The 18448-nt window shown below is 44.1% G+C and overlaps 1 protein-coding gene across 3 annotated transcripts in view; it reads right to left on the bottom strand.

The window, feature by feature from the left end:
* Positions 1 to 18448, bottom strand: part of LHPP (phospholysine phosphohistidine inorganic pyrophosphate phosphatase) — a 140283-nt gene that overhangs the window by 109278 nt on the left and 12557 nt on the right. For all 3 annotated transcript variants that reach the window (XM_049854801.1, XM_049854802.1, XM_049854803.1), the window contains exon 2: positions 2547 to 2734. In XM_049854801.1, coding sequence (XP_049710758.1) covers positions 2547 to 2734 — 188 coding nt within the window. The remainder of the gene's footprint in view (positions 1 to 2546; positions 2735 to 18448) is intronic.

The following is an 18448-nucleotide window of genomic DNA, read 5'->3' as shown; positions in this document are numbered from 1 at the left end:
AATGTATAAAGACCAAAGTTTGTTAGTGGTTACCAGGAGCGGGAGGGAAGAAGAAAAGGGGGTTAACGGTGATGGAAAAATCTCACTGAGTAAGGGTATGGCATGGCTAATTATTGTAATTGCTGTCAATATGTTGTCACCTGTAGAAAGTTGAATTGGCAAAGGTTGTGTGATAGATATGACAATAGCAAAAAAAAAGAGTAGCTGCTGAGGCTGCTTGTGTACAACCAAACACCTCATGGGATTTGGTTCCTTGGTTTGGAGGTTTAGACTCATGGTTTCATGGGATATCCCAGCTACTTGACGTAATAACAAACACGTTTAGTGCTTCTGTTCTACCTCCTAGTTTGTTCTGTAGTGTCTGGGGTCTTAAAAAGTTACCAGCAGCCATCCAAGGGACAAAAATTGATCTCTATTTACCTGGAGCAATACAGGAAGAGAAGTCAGGAATAGAAGGAATATACGGGAATGTGTGCCTAGCTGCCTCCATGAACAACTGTCTCCTTTGCCATGAGTCCAGAAGAACTGGATGGTGCCCTGCTACCATTACTACACATTTTGATTGAAGTTTCCATAGAAGAATCCTGATCAAGAGGGGGAAAATGCAGACCGGAATTTCAAATTCTCATGAACTCTAGACTTTCCGGAGCCATGGGGGGTTGATGAAGCCCTGAAAACTACTGCCCTGAGATAGTCTTTAAACTTTAAACCAAAAATATCCCCTGACATCATCATAAAACTGAATGATCATAAAATCATAAAAAAGGTCTGCCTTGAGCATTATGCTCTTTCAAGAACTATCTATATGGGATCAAACTGACAACAACAACAAAAGATTTGATAGGAACTTTTGGGAGCAGTAAGTTTATACTAACCAGAAAAGGAGGGTGAGAATGGTTGCACAACTCGTAGAATCAACGTCACTAAATTGTACATGTAGAAATTGTTGAATTGATACGTTTTGCTCTGTATATTCTCAACAACAAAATAAAATTTAGAAGAAAAAAAACTCAGTGAAAGGACACTTGAGAATTATGTATTTCACTGGATGTAAATTTTACATCAAAAGAAAACACTGTAAAAAAAAAAATATCGAACTCTAGTTAATGACGCACTGTTTAGGGGAAGTGTACCAATGTCTGCAATTTACTTTGAAATGCATCAAAAAAATAAGATGGCTGGAGGGATGAGTGGAGGGATGGATAGGTACGTAATAAAGAAAATGCAATGAACTGCCATTGGTACAATCCAGATGATCGGTATAAAAGTATTCCAAGTAACATTCTGTCAGCTTTGCTTCATGTCTGAAATTTCTCATAATAAAATGTTGGTAGGGGGTAAAGACAATAAACAATAAAGCTTGAAAAATATTTAAAGTCTTAAACCACAGGCATATTTATTGAAAACACGGCCGCAGGACTGCAGCTGAGGAAGGGCGCCTGTCTCCCCTGAAACCCTCTCACGCTTTAATATCCGCCTGTTCGATTCATGGATTAACACCACCTTCAAGGTCAACGCTGAACTTTTTCTCTCCTCCCTGCTTGTTCCACCCCATGCCTGGCCACCCCACCTTTGCCCGTTTCCCTGAGAAATTTCCTTTCCTTTTTAAGCCTCTCTCCTTCTGTTAGGACACTGGCCAGGACCCGGGGTTACTGAGGAAGGATTCTGAGAAACATGACTCGTAGAGGCTGGGCAGTTGGCCCTGAATTGGCACTGGGGCCATGAATTCCAGGCTCAGGCTGCCTCTGAGCACCCACTCCTGCCCGTGGGAGGAAAGCACACTGCCTCTGCTTGCGCTTCGTGAAAATAAAATATCAGCGCAGATGAGGCAGGAAACAGGCTCAGGGAGAGTGTTCTGAGTTCTGAAGTGTTGCTAATACCAGTTCTTTTAAAATATTCAGAAGACACCAGATAACACTGCTCCCCCTGTACTGTTCCAGAGACACTCTCCACAGAGGGTCAAAGGGGCTCTTTTCAGACCAAAATCAGGATGCAAACTTTGTTCCTACCATCCTCACAGGCTGCACCAGAAAGCCGGGCTGGCTTTTCACAAAAATCATTGAAAGCTTTGAGTGCCTGGGGTTAGAAAGCTACGGGGCTCAGCCTATCTTCTCTCCTCTCAGTCTCTCTCACTGTCTGTCTTCTCTCAGTCTCTCTCCCTGTCTGTCTTCTCTCTGTCTCTCTCTCTCACTCTGTCTCTCTCCCACACAATTTCTTGCAACATGAGCTAGAATTCGTCCCCCTTGGCAGTCCCCCTGCCCTCTGGTCTCCTCCCAGGTAGAAATCATAGGTGTTTTCTCTCAGGAGCCACCTGGCACCTGTGTGGTTTAAGGGTGGGGAATGGATGGTGGCCAGGTCCAAGCAAGCACTCAGTGCCCAGCCAGACGTCCCTCGAGGTTGTCCATCCACATCTCATGAGTGTCAGTGGCAGGAGGAGCCAAGTGTTCCCTCTGTGGCTCAGCCCAGAGGACAGTGGAGGCTCTCCCCCACCCCCACCCCAGGAAAGGGGCGTCCTCACCCCACAGGGTCCCTGGCAGCAGACCTACCTTCGTGGATGAGCAGGTGTGGCCGCAGGCCTCGTGCCCTCAGGATCTGGCAGGCAGCAGGGGCTGGGGCGGTCACCTCCGCCTCGGAGACATCGAAGCCCAGCCTGCGAAGCAGCCCCACCAGCTCCCCGCGGGACCTCTGGGACTCGTTGGTGCAGAGCCGCATCTTCAGCCGGGAGTGCTTCAGTCTGTGGGGAGGGCAAGGGCGACATTGCCACGGGAAGGAGAGCGTGGCACCCAGGCAGGGGCACACAGAGGGTGGATGGGGAAAATGAGGCAGGAGAGAAAATGAGTTGCTGGCACCCCTGAGAGCAGGTGGTTCAGGCCTTCCACCCCGTTACTGGGTGAGGGGGATTCTGAATATGACTCTCAGAACCAGAGAGCCATGAGAGCTGTGGTCAGCGACACCTGTGGCTTGGGAAGGGTGGCCGGTCCCAGCCCAAATGTCACCCCACCCTGTCTTGACCCAACACACTGTTTTTCTTAACGACATTTTCCACTATCTCAAACCTCTGATGTATGTATTTGTTTGTCTGTCTCCCCAACCTACGTCTCCGTGAGGCCAGGGATGGGTCTTCTTGGTCCAGCATGCTTACCCAGGGCTTCACACAGGCTTGGCACATGGTGACTCCTGACAAGTGTGTGCAGAATGAGTCGCTGACGGAAAGTAGGAATGTGACTTATAGCCATGCCCCTGCATCCCCAAGGGCGCCCCATGGCTGCAGCCCCTCACCAGGCCCACTGGAAACCCAGATAGGCGTCTACGGTGAAAACACACATGCCCACATCATGGGTGTTTCCAGCCCCACCGAGCCCTGAGCTGACAGATGCCATTTAGGAAGAAACCTGTAGAATCTACTGATAACAGTGAATGTTTTAATGAAAATAGCCTCATGATAAGAAGAGTATGTGGTTTCAGGGCACAAAGGAGAGTTCTAGACACGGTTTCCTTTATCCTCTGCAGAGGTATACTTTCTCTGGAGTCTTGCTGGATAAAGAGATTAACCAAGAAATGACAGCACACAGCATTTCCTATCACCAAGGCTGTCTGAAATGGTACTGTAGATAAACTCAAGCTAAAGGTTCTCAATCATCACAAGGCCCCAAAAAACAAGACCACAAATGCCAGCTGTGAACTTAGTCACCACAGAGCCTGCTCCGGGATCGGGTACCACGTCTTCTTCAATCACCCAGGCAATTCATTCCTCCTTATTATTTGTCTTTCCTAATCAGGGGTTTATGAATTTTCATTTACACTTAGTGGTCAATTGCCCTTCACAAAGATAGCTTTTTTATTTTTAAATTAGGCAGTTAATATATTGTAACTAATGTGTCCCCTTGTACCTCACAGATAGCTCTTCATTGATTGGCACCTGGAACGTGTGATTCGCACCCAAGTTAATGGAGCAGTTGAGTGAAGAAGTGCAGGGGGTCCCGAAGGACTAATTACTGCTAATGAATCATGATGTGACCTTCTCAGAACAGTGAACAATCGGTGTGACGGGGAGATGACAGTGCCTCACATCTGCCACTCCAAACACAACCTCAGATGTGGATACGAAGTGTACAAACAACAGGACTCACTTGAGGATGCTTAAACTACCGGCCTCCTTTGAAATGCAGTGTAAATCCATCCCAGGTATAGGGCTTTTAAATAAAAGTATTCATTTCAGAGGTGGGATCTGTCCCTGAAAACTGTGGTACAGAAGGCATGGGCCAGGCCCTCTCCCTTTGGGTCTTACCCACCTGTGCCATCGACCACACCCCCTCCCTTTCACCAAAGCTTTGGACCTTCAGAGAAGAGTCTCAGGTCATTTTTAAAAGCACTTAACATAAATCATATTAATAAAACATTATGATTCACAAGAGCCAAAAGGTAGAAACAACCCAAGCATCCATCAGCAGATGAATGGATAAACACAATGTAGTCTACACATACAATAGAGTATTACTTAGCCATAAAGAGAAATGAAGTTCTGGGACATGCTACAACATGGATGGACCTGGAAAGCTTTATGCTGAGTGACAGAAGCCGCTCACAATGGACAGATATTGTATGATCCCACATATATGAAATATCTAGAATAGGGGAATGTATAGAGACTAAACAATTAGTGATTACCAGTGGCTGGGGTATTGAAGTTGTCAAAGATTTCATTTTAGTTGGATCCACAGTCAACACCCATGGAAACAGCAGTCAAGAAATCAAATGACATACTGCATTGGGCAAATCTGCTGCAAAAGACCTCTGTTAAGTGTTAAAAAGGAAAGACGTCACTTTGAGGACTAAGGTCTCCCTGACCCAAGCCATGATATTTTCAATCACCTCATATGCATGCAAAAGCTGGACAATGAATAAGGAAGACTGAAGAACTGACGCCTTTGAATTAGGGTGTTGGCAAAGAATACCGAATACAGCATGAGCACTCCTTAGAAGCGAGGATGGCAAGGCTTGGTTTCACATACTTTGGACATGTTGTCAAGAGGGACTACTCCCTGGAGAAGGATATCATGCTTGGTAAAGTAGAGGGTCAGCAGAAAAGAGGAAGACCCTCTATGAGATGGACTGACACAGTGGCTGCAACAACGGGCTCAGACATAGCAAGGATTGTGAGGATGGTGCAGGATCGGGCAGTGTTTCATTCTGTTGTGCACAGGGTGGCTATGAGTCGGAACTGACTCGAGGGTGCTTAACACCAGCAAGGGCTCGGGGAGAGGGATGGGGAGTTAAAAAACAAAACAATGAGATACCACAAAAAATAAAACAAAAAAGTTATACAGGTGGCGCTCACTAAGTTAAATGAGCTTATGAAGCAAGAACCATTATCCCCATTTTACAGATGAGAAAATTGAGGCTCCTGGAGGCAGACAGAGACCTGGCCAAGGTCACGTAGTTTGTGAGCAGCAGAGCCTATAAGCCCTGCACCCTCCCTGCAATGGCTGCTGCTTCCTGGGCCCCTGGGTTGGGAAGCCTTCACCCTGAGCAAGGCCCCCGTGGCTCCAGGAACCCAGCCAACTCTGCTCCAGGGTATCTGTGGGCAGGTAAGTTGAAACTCTAAAGGTGTAGAGTGGTGTGTGGGGTGCAGCACCTGGGTGGCCCCTGGGGGACAGCCATGTGAGATGATGGGTCTGGCAACAAAGTCAACACCCTGAGTGGCCAAAGACCCCAAATCCTTGTCGTTTCTCAGCTGGGTCTTGCTGGACGTTTGGGACTTGGGTGCTAAGACACAGGATCCCAGAATGTCGGGAAAGTCAAGTCAGGCAGGGCGTAATTAGGGCCCGGTTACAGCCCATCAAGAGCCCCCAGCGGGAGCAAGCCCCAGGGATTTCAGCACTGGGACCCACCCCACCCAAGAACCCCAGGGAAAAAGGGGCTCCACCAGAAGCCGCCCCCTCCCCAGGAGCCTGCGGGAGTGGGGGATGTACCCCATTTCCTGCGCCACCCAGTTCTGTGAACTGACCTTTACCTCATGCCTGCAGGCTGGGACGCGCCTCTGAGTGACAGCGTCGCCCGGTGCGATCACTGTGCATCCCCTCACAAATCACCCCGACTTTACACATCTGCCGGCTGTCGGCATCTGCCAGGAGCGCTCACCCGAAAATAATGAAAACCCTCTCATTACTGCTCCATAACAGGTAAAGCGCGAGGACAATTACTGGACACCCTGCGTGACCTTGGAACAGCTCCACAGCCTGCCCCCTCAGCTGGCCGAGGGCACCCCGCTGGCAAGAGCCAGGGGCTCCTGGGGCAGGGGAGAAGAGGCTGCCAGGTAAAGGGCAGCACAAGGCCCTCCCGGCTGGGCAGGAAGTGACCCTCCCGTGCCAATTTCACTGGAGACTCTCTAGAATCCCCCCAAAACCTATCTGGCCTGGTGCCCAGCAGGTGTACATCTCCCTGCTAGAAGCACCTGACTGACCAAAGTCCAGCCAGCTGGGCCCACCCAGCACTCTCCTCCACAGCACCCACCAGCACCCAGTCGGTGCTCTGAAATCTGGAAGAAGACTTGCGCTCCCTGCTAACCCTGCCCCAGGCTTGCCCCCTATCCTGCTCCCATCTGAAGCCTCCCAGGAGCCTGGTGGTAGTGGAGGGAGGGTAAGAGGATCTGGAAGACCAGGCAGACAGTGACTCCAAAGCCCACCACTTCTCCACCCCAAGGAGAGCCCCTACAGGAGGGTGGGTGGGGAGGAGGCCTCACGCTGCGTAAGTTCACGGGTGGGAAGATGAAGGCCACGGGCTGGCTAGGTCAAGTTTTGAAGTAACAGGGGAATTAGAGACTTTCTCCAAGGCTGGGTTTGCGTTCTTTTGTTCTCTCTTCCTCGGAGCTGTGTGAGGCTCCACGGCTGTTCCAGGCTGGGGTCCTACAGCTGCCCTTGACGCCTAGTTGTCCACGGGCCAGCCTCTTGCTGTCCTTGAGTCCCAGCCATGACATGACCTTGAACGACAGAAGGCCCCGGTCTTTGCTAGCAGCTCCAGCTGGGTCTGCTGGGCCTCCCTCCTTCCCACTCGGTGACCAGGGGAGACCTTTTGGCCTGGCTGATGGCTGGCCCACTGCTCTGCCCTGTGGGGCCCCCACTTCTCCATTTGACGCCGTGTGGGCCATGGATGTACATAGTGTGTCGTCAGTGTCCAAAGTTCGGCTGGAGAGAAGATAGCAGAATTAGCAGAGCAGTGACGCACATGGCCGGCTAGCTGGTCCCCTCCGTCCGTCCACTGGCCGTGACCTCAGGGGAATGACGACCAGAGCCCAGAGCCAGGGCCCTTATGAAACATGGCACACCTTCCCATACCGCGACCTCCTCACCTGCTGGAACACTGACCCGCTGTGTCCTCTGACTGCCTGAGCCCCTGGACTCAGCTCAAAGGGACATGCTGAGCCCATAATGTCGGTGTAAAGATCAACTCATAAAAACTGCTTAGAAGCAACCACACTGGAAGCCAGAAGCCAGAGAAGAGTCTGAAAATCGCCCAACCCAGTGGCTCATTTCATAGAGGGAGACACTGAGGCCCAGAGGGAAACGAGGTGCTACGGACATTTGGGTTCAGGACTCATGTGTTCTCTCGACCACTACCCAACCCTCGAAACTCGAAAGTAGGCCTTCCCCACCCCGAGTACCATGACACGCTGGGCCAGTGCTGGGTGCCGCAGAGGATGGAGGTCAGGCACCCCAAGGGGCGAGGTGGCAGGGCAGCTCGGCTCAGAAACAGACAAACCTGGGGCACCTCTGCCACCTCCTCGCTGTGTGGCCTGCAGCTTGTCACCTGACCCTCTCCAACCTCAGTTTCCCCACCTGTAAAATGGGGCGCTAATAGTAGCTGGATAGGACCCCTGGTGGCACAGTGGTTAGGCGCTCGGCTGCTAACTGAAGGGTGGGTGGTTTGAACCCACCACCCACTCTGGTGGAGAAAAATGTGACAGTCTGCTCCCATAAAGATTTACAGCCTTGGAAACCCTACGAGGCAGTTCTACTGTGTACTAAAGAGTTGCTATGAGTCAGGATAGGCTCGATGGCAACAAGTTTTTTTAATCATTTATTTCCAATCCATTAGGGGAAAAAACCCTCTTTATACAGCTGAATCCTTTAACTCATTTCTTTCCAAGAAAAGTACAAAAGAACAGAATAAAATTGGGACAAGCATTTAAAGGAAAGCCCACTGACTCAGAGTCCAAAAACTGTAAACGGTTCCTTCTACTAAAATAATTCGGTTTTGCACAAAATTCAAAGAATTTTACACTGTAAACAAAGACTGCTGTATATTTATTTAAATCAGAATTCTAGTATCTGCTTTTCCTCCAATTCTTTCCTGAGCACAAAGCATATCTGCAAGTCAGAAATCTAATGACCTCAGTGGGCAGACTGTCTTAGAATAAACTCTTACTCATAAATATCTGGAAAGATTTTTGTTTCCCTTGGCCCAAACTTCAGTATGTTTTCATTTAGTTTACAAAACTCTGCCATATTAAAAATTAAGGACACGCTAACACTTAATGTTGAAGCATTATATTTTAGGAGGTAATATGAGCCGAGGATTAATGGAAAATCGAAAAGGTTACAATCCAAGTCTAAAATAAAGTCAGAAAACTTCAGCAACTTGTATCTTCATCGAAAAAGACCAAACCAACCCCTCATCTCCTACTATATCATTATTTTATTTTCGTGGCCCTTTGATCAATAAAGCTTGGTCATAGTAAGTTACGGGAAATAGTTCTCTAGCACTAAAGGGATCTGTCCCTGGAGAAGGACATCATGCTTGGTAAGACGGAGGGTCAGCGGAAAAGAGGAAGACCCTCAACAAGATGGACTGACACGGTGGCTGCTCAGTGGGCTCAAGCAAAACAACGATTGTTAGTACGGCACAGGACCGGGCAGCATTTCGTTCTGCAGTACATAGGGTCACTATGAGTTGGAATCAATTTGACGGCACCTAACAACAACAACAGCAGTAAATTCAACTTCAGACTTGATCAAGGAAGAAAAGTAACTTCCATACATGGATGGATATTCAAACAGTAATATAATTTTCTGACTCAATACTTATGACAATATTAACTTGACCTTCAACATTTGAAATCTGTCATCCAAAAACTTTTCAAATAAAAATAGTGAGCCACATTAAATTATTACAGATAGAATTATGATACTTTTAAAGGAGATTATGTTTTAAAAGTTGATCTGAAAGCACACAGTCCTTTAATACGGTTCGCCAGGTTTTCAAGATTCATTGTTAATCCCTTTCTAAATGAAATTAGGAGCTTTACTAAAAATGCTTTAATTCGGGATCTTTCCAGCTCTTGTCATAATGTATACTTATGTCCACCTTTCATTTTTATTATTTAATAAATGCTGTTGTAATGTTTGAGACTGTAAAAAGACACTATTCAATCTAAAATAAGCATAATTTTTTTTTTGTATTTTAGATGAGGGTTTACGGAGCAAATTGGTTTCTCATTAAACAATACACGTATTGTTTTTTTAAATAATTTTTATTGTGCTTTAAGTGAAAGTTTACAATCAAGTCAGTCTCTCACACAAAAACCCATATACACCTTGCTACACACTCCCAATTACTCTCACCCTAATGAGACAGCCTGCTCTCTCCCTCCACTCTCTCTTTTCGTGTTCTTTTTGGCAGCTTCTAACCCCCTCCACCCTCTCATCTCCCCTCCAGGCAGGAGATGCCAACATAGTCTCAAGTGTCCACCTGATCCAAGAAGCTCACTCCTCGCCAGCATCCCTCTCCAACCCATTGTCCAGACCAATCTATGTCTGAAGAGTTGGCTTCAGGAATGGTTCCTGTCCTGGGCCAAAAGAAGGTCTGGGGGCCATGACCACCAGGGTCTTTCCAGTCTCAGTCAGACCATTAAGTCTGGTCTTATGGGAATTTGGGGTGTGCATCCCACTGCTCTCCTACTCCCTCAGGGGTTCTGTGTTGTGTTCCCTGTCAGGGCAGTCATCGGTTGTAGCCGGGCACCATCTAGTTCTTCTGGTCTCAGGATGATGTAGTCTCTGGTTCATGTGGCCCTTTCTGTCTCTTGGGCTCATAATCCCCTTCTGTCCTTGGTTTTCTTCATTCTCCTTTGATCCAGGTGGGCTGAGACCAACTGATGCATCTTAGATGGCTGCTTGCTAGCGGTTAAGACCTCAGGTGCCACTCTGCAAAGTGGAATGCAGAATGTTTTAATAGATTTTATTATGCCAATTGACTTAGATGTCCCCTCAAACCATGGTCCCCAAAGCCCTGCCCCTGCTACGCTGGACTTTGAAGCATTCAGTTTATTTAGGAAACTTCTTTGCTTTTGGTTTACTCCAACTGTGCTGACCTCCCCGGTTTTGTGTGCTGTCTTTCCCTTCACCTAAAGTAGTTCTTATCTACTATCTAATTAGTGAATGCCCCTCTCCCACCCTCCCTCCCTCACCCATCTCGTAACCACAAAAGAATGTTTTCTTCTCAGTTTAAACTATTTCTCGAGTTCTTATATTAGTGGTCTTATACAATATTTGTCCTTTTGCAACTGACTAATTTCACTCAGCATAATGCCTTCCAGGTTCCTCCATGTTATGAAATGTTTCACAGATTCCTCACTGTTCTTTATCGATGCATAGTATTCCATTGTGTGAATATACCATAATTTATTTATCCATTCATCCATTGATGGGCACCTTGGTTGCTTCCATGTTTTTGCTATTGTAAACAGTGCTGCAATGAACATGGGTGTGCATATCTCTGTTCGTGTAAAGGCTCTTATTTCTCTAGGATATATTCCAAGAAGTAGAATTGCTGGATCGTATGGTAGTTCTGTTTCTAGCTTTTTAAGGAAGTGCCAAATCGATTTCCAAAGTGGTTGTACCATTTGACATTCCCACCAGCAGTGTAGAAGTGTTCCAATCTCTCCACAGCCTCTCCAACATTTATTATTTTCTGTTTTTTGGATTAAAGCCAGCCTTGTTGGAGATGAAATCTCATTGTAGTTTTGATCTGCATTTCTCTAATGGCTAATGATCGTGAGCATTTCCTCATATATCTGTTAGCTACCTGAATGTCTTCTTTAGAGAAGTGTCTATTCATATCTTTCGCCCATTTTTTAATTGGGTTATTTGTCTTTTTACAGTTGAGTTTTTGCAGTATTATGTAGATTTTAGAGATCAGGTGCTGATCAGAAATGTCATACCTAAAACCTTCTTCCCAGTCTGTAGGTAGTCTTTTTACTCTTTTGGTGAAGTCTTTGGATGAGCATAAGTGTTTGATTTTTAGGAGCTCCTAGTTTTTCTTCTACGTTCTTTATAATGTTTTCTATACTGTTTATGCCATGTATTAGGGCTCCTAACGTTGTCCCTATTTTTTCTTCCACGATCTTTATCGTTTTAGATTTTATATTTAGGTCTTTGATCCATTTTGAGTTAGTTTTTGTGCATGGAGTGAGGTATGGGTCTTGTTTCATTTTTTTGCAAATGGATATCCAGTTATGCCAGCACCATTTGTTAAATTTAGACTATCTTTTCCCCAGTTAACTGACACTGGGCCTTTGTCAAATATCAGCTGCTCATATGTGGATGGATTTACATCTGGGTTCTCAATTCAGTTCCATTGGTCTATATGCCTGTTGTTGTACCAGTACCAGGCTGTTTTGACTACTGTGGCTGTATAATATGTTCTAAAATCAAGTAGAGTGAGGCCTCCCACTTTCTCCTTCTTTTTCAGTAATGCTTTACTTATCCGGGGCTTCTTTCCCTTCCATAGTTGGTGATTTGTTTCTCCATCACATTAAAAAATGTCATTGGAATCTGGATCGGAAGTGCATTGTATATATAGATGGCTTTTGGTAGAATAGACATTTTTACTATGTTAAGTCTTCCTATCCATGAGCAAGGTATGTTTTCCCACTTACGTAGGTCCTTTTTAGTTTCTTGCACTAGTACTTTGTAGTTTTCTTTGTATAGGTCTTTTACATCTTTGGTAAGATTTATTCCTAAGTATTTTATCTTCTTGGGGGCTACTGTGAATGCTATTGATTTGGTGATTTCCTCTTCGATGTTCTTTTTGTTGATGTAGAGGAATCCAAGTGATTTTTGTATGTTTATCTTATAACCTGAGACTCTGCCAAACTCTTAGTTTCAGTAGTTTTCTGGAGGATTGCTTAGGGTTTTCTGTGTATAAGATCATGCCATCTGCAAATAGAGATACTTTCACTTCTTCCTTGCCAATCTGGATGCCCTTTATTTCTTTGTCTAGCCTAATTGCTCTGGCTAGGACTTCTAGCACAATGTTGAATAAGAGTGGTGATAAAGGGCATCCTTGTCTGGTTCCCGATCTCAGTGGGAATGCTTTCAGGCTCTCTCCATTTAGGGTGATGTTGGCTGTTGGCTTTGTATAAATGCCCTTTATTATGTTGAGAAATTTTCCTTCTATTCCTATTTTGCTGAGAGTTTTTATCATGAATGAGTGTTGAACTTTGTCAAATGCCTTTTCTGCATCAATTGATAAAATCATGTGATTCTTGTCTTTTGTTTTATTTATGCGGTGGATTACATTAATTGTTTTTCTAATGTTGAACCAACCCTGCATACCTGGTATGAATCCCACTTGGTCATGGTGAATTATTTTTTTGATATGTTGTTGAATTCTATTGGCTAGAATTTTGTTGAGAATTTTTGCATCTACATTCATGAGGGATATAGGTCTATAATTTTCTTTTCTTGTGGTGTCTTTACCTGGTTTTGGTATCAGGGATATGGTGGCTTCATAGAATGAGTTTGGTAGTATTCCATCCTTTTCTATGCTTTGAAATACCTTTAGTAGTAGTGGTGTTAACTCTCCTCTGAAAGTTCGGTAGAACTCTGCAGTGAATAAGTCCAGACCAGGGCTTTTTTTTCTTAGGAGTTTTTTGATTACCTTTTCAATCTCTTCTCTTGTTATGGGTCTATTTAGTTGTTGTACCTCTGTTTGTGTTAGTTTAGGTAGTTAGTGTGTTTCTAGGAATTCATCCATTTCTTCTAGGTTTTCAAATTTGTTTGAGTGTAGTTTTTCATAGTAATCTGATAGGAGTCTTTTAATTTCAGTTGGGTCTGTTGTGATATCGCCCATCTCACTTCTTATTGGGGTTATTTGCTTCCTCTCCTGTTTTTCTCTTGTCAGTTTGGCCAATGGTTTATCAATTTTTGTTGAGTTTTTCAAAAAACCAGCTTTTGGTCTTGTTAATTCTTTCAATTGTTTTTCTGTTTTCTGTTTCATTTAGTTCAGCTCTAATTTTTACTATTTGTTTTCTTCTGGTGCCTGTGGGTTTCTTTTGTTGCACTCTTTCCATTTGTTGAAGTTGTAGGGATAGTTCTTTGATTTTGGCCCTTTCTTCTTTTTGGATGTGTGCATTTATTGATATAATTTGGCCTCTGAGCACTGCTTTTGCTGTGTCCCAAAGGTTCTGATAGGAAGTGTTTTCATTCTCACTGGATTCTATGAATTTCTTTATTCCATCCTTAATGTCTTCTATAATCCAGTCTTTTTTGAGCAGGGTATTGTTCAATTTCCAAGTGTTTGATTTCTTTTCCCTGCTTTTCCTGTTATTGATTTCCACTTTTATGGCCTTATGGTCAGAGAAGATGCTTTGTAATACTTTAATGTTTTGGATTCTGCTAAGGCTTGCTTTATGACCTAATATGTGGTCTATTCTAGAGAATGTTCCATGTGCACTAGAAGAGAAAGTATACTTGGTTGCTGCTGCGTGGAGTGTTCTGTATATGTCTACAAGGTCAAGTTGGTTGATTGTGGCATTTAGATCTTCCATGTCTTTATTGAGCTTCTTTCTGGATGTCCTGTCCTTCACCGAAAGTGGTGTGTTGAAGTCTCCTACTATTATTTTGGAGCTGTCTATCTCACTTTTCAATGCTGATAGAGTTTGTTTTATGCATCTTGCAGCCCTGTCATTGGGTGCATAAATATTTAATATGGTTATATCTTCTTGGTGTATTGTCCCTTTACTCATTATATAGTGTCCTTCCTTATCCTTTCTGATGGGTTTAACTTTAAAGTCTATTTTGTCAGAAATTAATATTGCCACTCCTGCTCTTTTTTGATTGTTCTTTGCTTGATATATATTTTTTCATCCTTTGAGTTTTAGTTTGTTTGTGTCTCTAACTGTAAGGTGTGTCTCTTGTAGGCAGCATATAGATGGATCTTGTTTTTTAATCCATTCTGCCACTCTCTGTCTCTTTATTGGTGCATTTAGTCCATTTACATTCAGGGTAATTATGGATAGGTATGAATTTAGTGCTATCATTTTGATGTCTTTTTTTGTGTGTTGACAGCTTCTTTTTCGCACTTGATTTTACGTGCTGAGTAGATTTTCTTTATATATTGTTCTTTCCTCATATTTGTTGCTGTTGATTTTGTTTCTGCTGAGTCCATATTTTTCCCTTGTATTTTATTTTGACGAGTAGGATAGTTTGTCTCCTTTGTGGTTACCTTATTATTCACTCCTATTTTTCTAAATTTATAACTAAATTTTATTGTCTTTGTATCGCCGTATCTTCCTCTCCATATGGAAGGTGTATGATTACATTTCTTAGTCCCTCTTCATTATTTTAATGTTATCTTCTTTTATATAATAACATCGCCATTACCCTGTGTTGGGCTTTTTTTTTTTCTTTAATCTTGCTTTGTTTTGTTTTGTTTTGTTTTGATTTCCCTGTCTGGTTTGACTTCTGGTTGCTCTGCCCAGTGTTCTAGTCTTGGGTCGATACCTGATATTATTGATTTTCTAACCAAAGAACTCCCTTTAGTATTTCTTGTAGTTTTGGTTTGGTTTTTACAAAGTCCCCAAATTTGTGTTTATCTGGAAATGTCTTAACTTCACCTTCATAGTTAAGCGACAGTTTTGATGGATATATGATTCTTGGCAGGCAATTTTTTTCCTTCAATTTTTTAAATATGTCATCCCATTGCCTTCTTGCCTGTATGGTTTCTGCCGAGTAGTCCGAGCTTATTCTTATTGGCTTTCCTTTGTAGGTGACTTTTCTTTTATCCCTCGCTACTCTTATAATTGTCTCTTTATCTTTGGTTTTGGCAAGCTTAATTATAATATGTCTTGGTGACTTTCTTTTAAGATCTACCTTATGTGAAGTTCAATGAGCATCTTGGGTAGATAGCTTCTCATCCTTCACAGTATCAGGGAAGTTTTCTGCCAATAAATCCTCAACAATTTTCTCTGTATTTTCTGTTATCCCTCCCTTTTCTGGTACTCCAATCACTCGTAGGTTATTTCTCTTGATAGAGTCCCACATGATTCTTAAGGTTTCTTCATTTTTTTTAATTCTTTTAACTGATTTTTCTTCAAATATATTAGTGCCAAGTGATTTATCTTCGATGGATAATTCTAGCTTCTACTTGCTCAATTCTGCTCCTCTGACTTTCTATTGAGTTATCTAATTCGGTAATTTTATTGTTAATCTTCTGAATTTCTGATTGCTGTCTATGGATTTTTCCAGCTTATTAAACTTTTCATTATGTCCCTGAATAATCTTTCTGATTTCTTCAGTTGCTTCATCTGTGTGTTCCTTGGCTTGTTCTGCGTATTGCCTCATTTCCTTCTTGATGTCTTGAAGGGTTCTGTATATTAAACTTTTGTATTCTGCATCTGGTAATTCCAGGAATGCACTTTCCATCTAAAAGATCCCTGGATTCTTTGTTTTGAGAGCCTATTGAGGTGATCATGGCCTGTTTCTTTATGTGACTTGATATTGACTGCTGTCTCCGAGCCATCTATAAGTTATTGTATTAGTTTATGCTTGCCTACTCTGTCATAGCTGCTTGCTTTGTTTTGTTTTGGTATACCCCTATGGGTTGCTTGAGTGAGCTAGCTTGATCATTTTCACCTTTGGAGCTCTCACGTCCTGTTCCCAGCTGGCTGGAGCTGTTATCAGGTATATCAGTCTAGGAGTCCATTCAGTTTTCTTGTATGAATTCAGCTCAGATTTCCAGGTAGCTGATATCAAGTGTGTGGTACAGGCTCTGTCCTACAGTCTTAGAGGGGCAGGGGTGATTGGCATATAAACCCGTATCTGATTGCAGTAGGGGGTCACGCTCTGAACAAGGCAGGGGGCTGAGAACCGACCCCCAAGTGTCTCTGAGGAACACGCATCTCTGTTCCCTAGAGCATGCTGGTCGGTGGGCTCTGCAGAGGGACCATGGGCGCCCAAAGATTTTGTTGTAAGGACTGGGAGGTACCAGTTATCCCTGGACCCCTGTCGCAGGTGGCTGGGCGACCCAAGTGGAGCCACCAGTCCTTAGGTCCCTGTTGTGGGTAGGTGAGGACCTTGTTTAATAGGCAAAGCAATGTGAAACATCAAACAGCCACCTCTCCACCACACCGCTGAAATGATTGGAGTTTGCCAACAAGGGCCTATTCTCCCAAAATAGACCCACACAGGTCCATGCAGAAGGGAAAGGTGCTCAAGGTCCATGGACGGTTTATGCCTGGACAGCAGCCGCTTCTGTCCTGAGCTCCCCCAGTTAATGGAGCTAGCAAATTATCTTTTCCCACCAGTTGGAAATTTTTTCCTTCTCCAAGGCCGAGAGGACGGCTCTAGGTGCTCACCAGGGTCTATCTCAGGCCCAGGGATTCAGCCGCTGCAGCCGGCTTGGGGGTGGGGGTGGGGGCGCGGTAAAATATATACAAGTACTTAGCTTTTGCCAAGAGTGCCATTCTGCTCAGGTTCCGGAGGTGTGAGTGGGCTGCGTGGCTGCTGCTTCTCCCTGAGGGAACTGCGGCAGAACGCTAGGACCAGCCTGCCGCCCACTGCCACTGCCGCCACTGCCTCCGCCGCCGCTGCCACTGCCGCCGCAGCCACCACCGCTCCGGGAATGGTGCCTGAGGGCTCCCCGCAATTCAGGTCCAGTAACTCCTCTACCCTTCTGAACGATGTCTTCCTTCCCCTGCCCCTCAGTTCCTTGTCCAAGCTTACGTTTGATGCTCAGGGCTCCCAGCTTGTCACAAATATACTCATTTGACTTGTTTTTTCGGGTCTTTGTTGTAAAGAGTGCTCGATGGAAGCCTCTGTCTATTCCGCCATCTTGGCTCCGCCTCCACACGTATTTTGTCACATTGGTTGCCCTCCCCCAGGGCATGTCAACACTTCCCCCTTCTCGACTTCGGGTTCCCTATTACCAGCTTTTTTGTCCCCTCCTGCCTTCTTGTCCTTGCCCCTGGGCTGGTATGCCCCTTTAGTCTCATTTTCCTTTATGGGCCTGTCTAATCTTTGGGTGAAGGGTGAACCTCAGAAGTGACTTCAGTCCTGAGTTAAAAGGGAGTCCAGGGGCCATACTCTCAGGGTTTCTTCAGTCTCTGTCAGACCATTAAGTCTGGTCTTCTTTTGTGTGTGTGAGTTAGAACTTTGCTCTACATTTTTCTCCGGCTCTGTCCAGGACCCTCTATTGTGATCCTTATCAGAGCAATCCGTGGTGGTAGCCAGGCACTATCCGGTTGTGCTGGACTCAGTCTGGTGAAGCCTGTGGTACTTGTGGTCTCTTGGTCCTTTGGACTAATCTTTCCCTGTGTCTTTAGTTTTCTTCATTCTTCCTTGCTCCAGAGAGGGTAAAAGCAGTGGAGTAACTTAGATGGCCGCTCACAAGCTCTTAAGACCCCAGACGCTACTCACCAAAATAAGATGTAGAACACTTTCTTTATAAACTGTGTTATGCCAATTGAGCTAGATGTCTCCTGAGACCATGGTCTCCAGCCCTCAGCCCAGTAATTCAGTCCTGGCTTTAAATATTTTTCTGTTTATCAAAACTCTCATTTTAAAGATCTAGGAAGTTCTAAGTCACAGTGAGAAGCGGCGTGATTTAAGTTACGCCTACAAACAGCACATTATCCTAAGAAATCATCCATCTTCTCTATTTAGATACATCTTTAACAAGAACAAGAATAAAATGAACAAGAATTTATGTCTCTATAAAATTCTCATTTAGTTGGGGTAAGTTCTTGTTTTTAACATGTTATGGCCATATCAAAGGTGCTTTCCTAAATGAAAAATGTTACTACTACAAATAATTTTTTTCCACAGATGACATTTTCATGACATCATTTAAGCACCAAAGAAAAATTCTATAAACAAACTTTTAACCAGTAAACGAAGGGCAAATACTCATTTGCCTTTATCACAATATTTAAAAGGCCAGGATATGAGTGTCTAACTCCTACAGTAACATTTTTAAAATAAAAATCCAAGCATATTTACACAAACAAGAAACAGCATTACTATACATTTTGGGGACACAAAGAACAGGTTGACAAAATAGAACTTTTGAGTTAATAAAGTAAGGACAAGAAACCTATAAAATGTGTGCAGTGTATAAAAATTCAGTAACTTTTTAAAGTTTCATTGAAGAGCTTAATAATTATTCAGAATAA

Source organism: Elephas maximus, chromosome 16, assembly GCF_024166365.1.
Source record: "Elephas maximus indicus isolate mEleMax1 chromosome 16, mEleMax1 primary haplotype, whole genome shotgun sequence".
In the NCBI taxonomy this organism is placed as follows: Eukaryota; Metazoa; Chordata; class Mammalia; order Proboscidea; family Elephantidae; genus Elephas; species Elephas maximus.
Note: the sequence above shows the minus strand (reverse complement) of the source record. Positions and strands in the feature narration are given on the sequence as shown.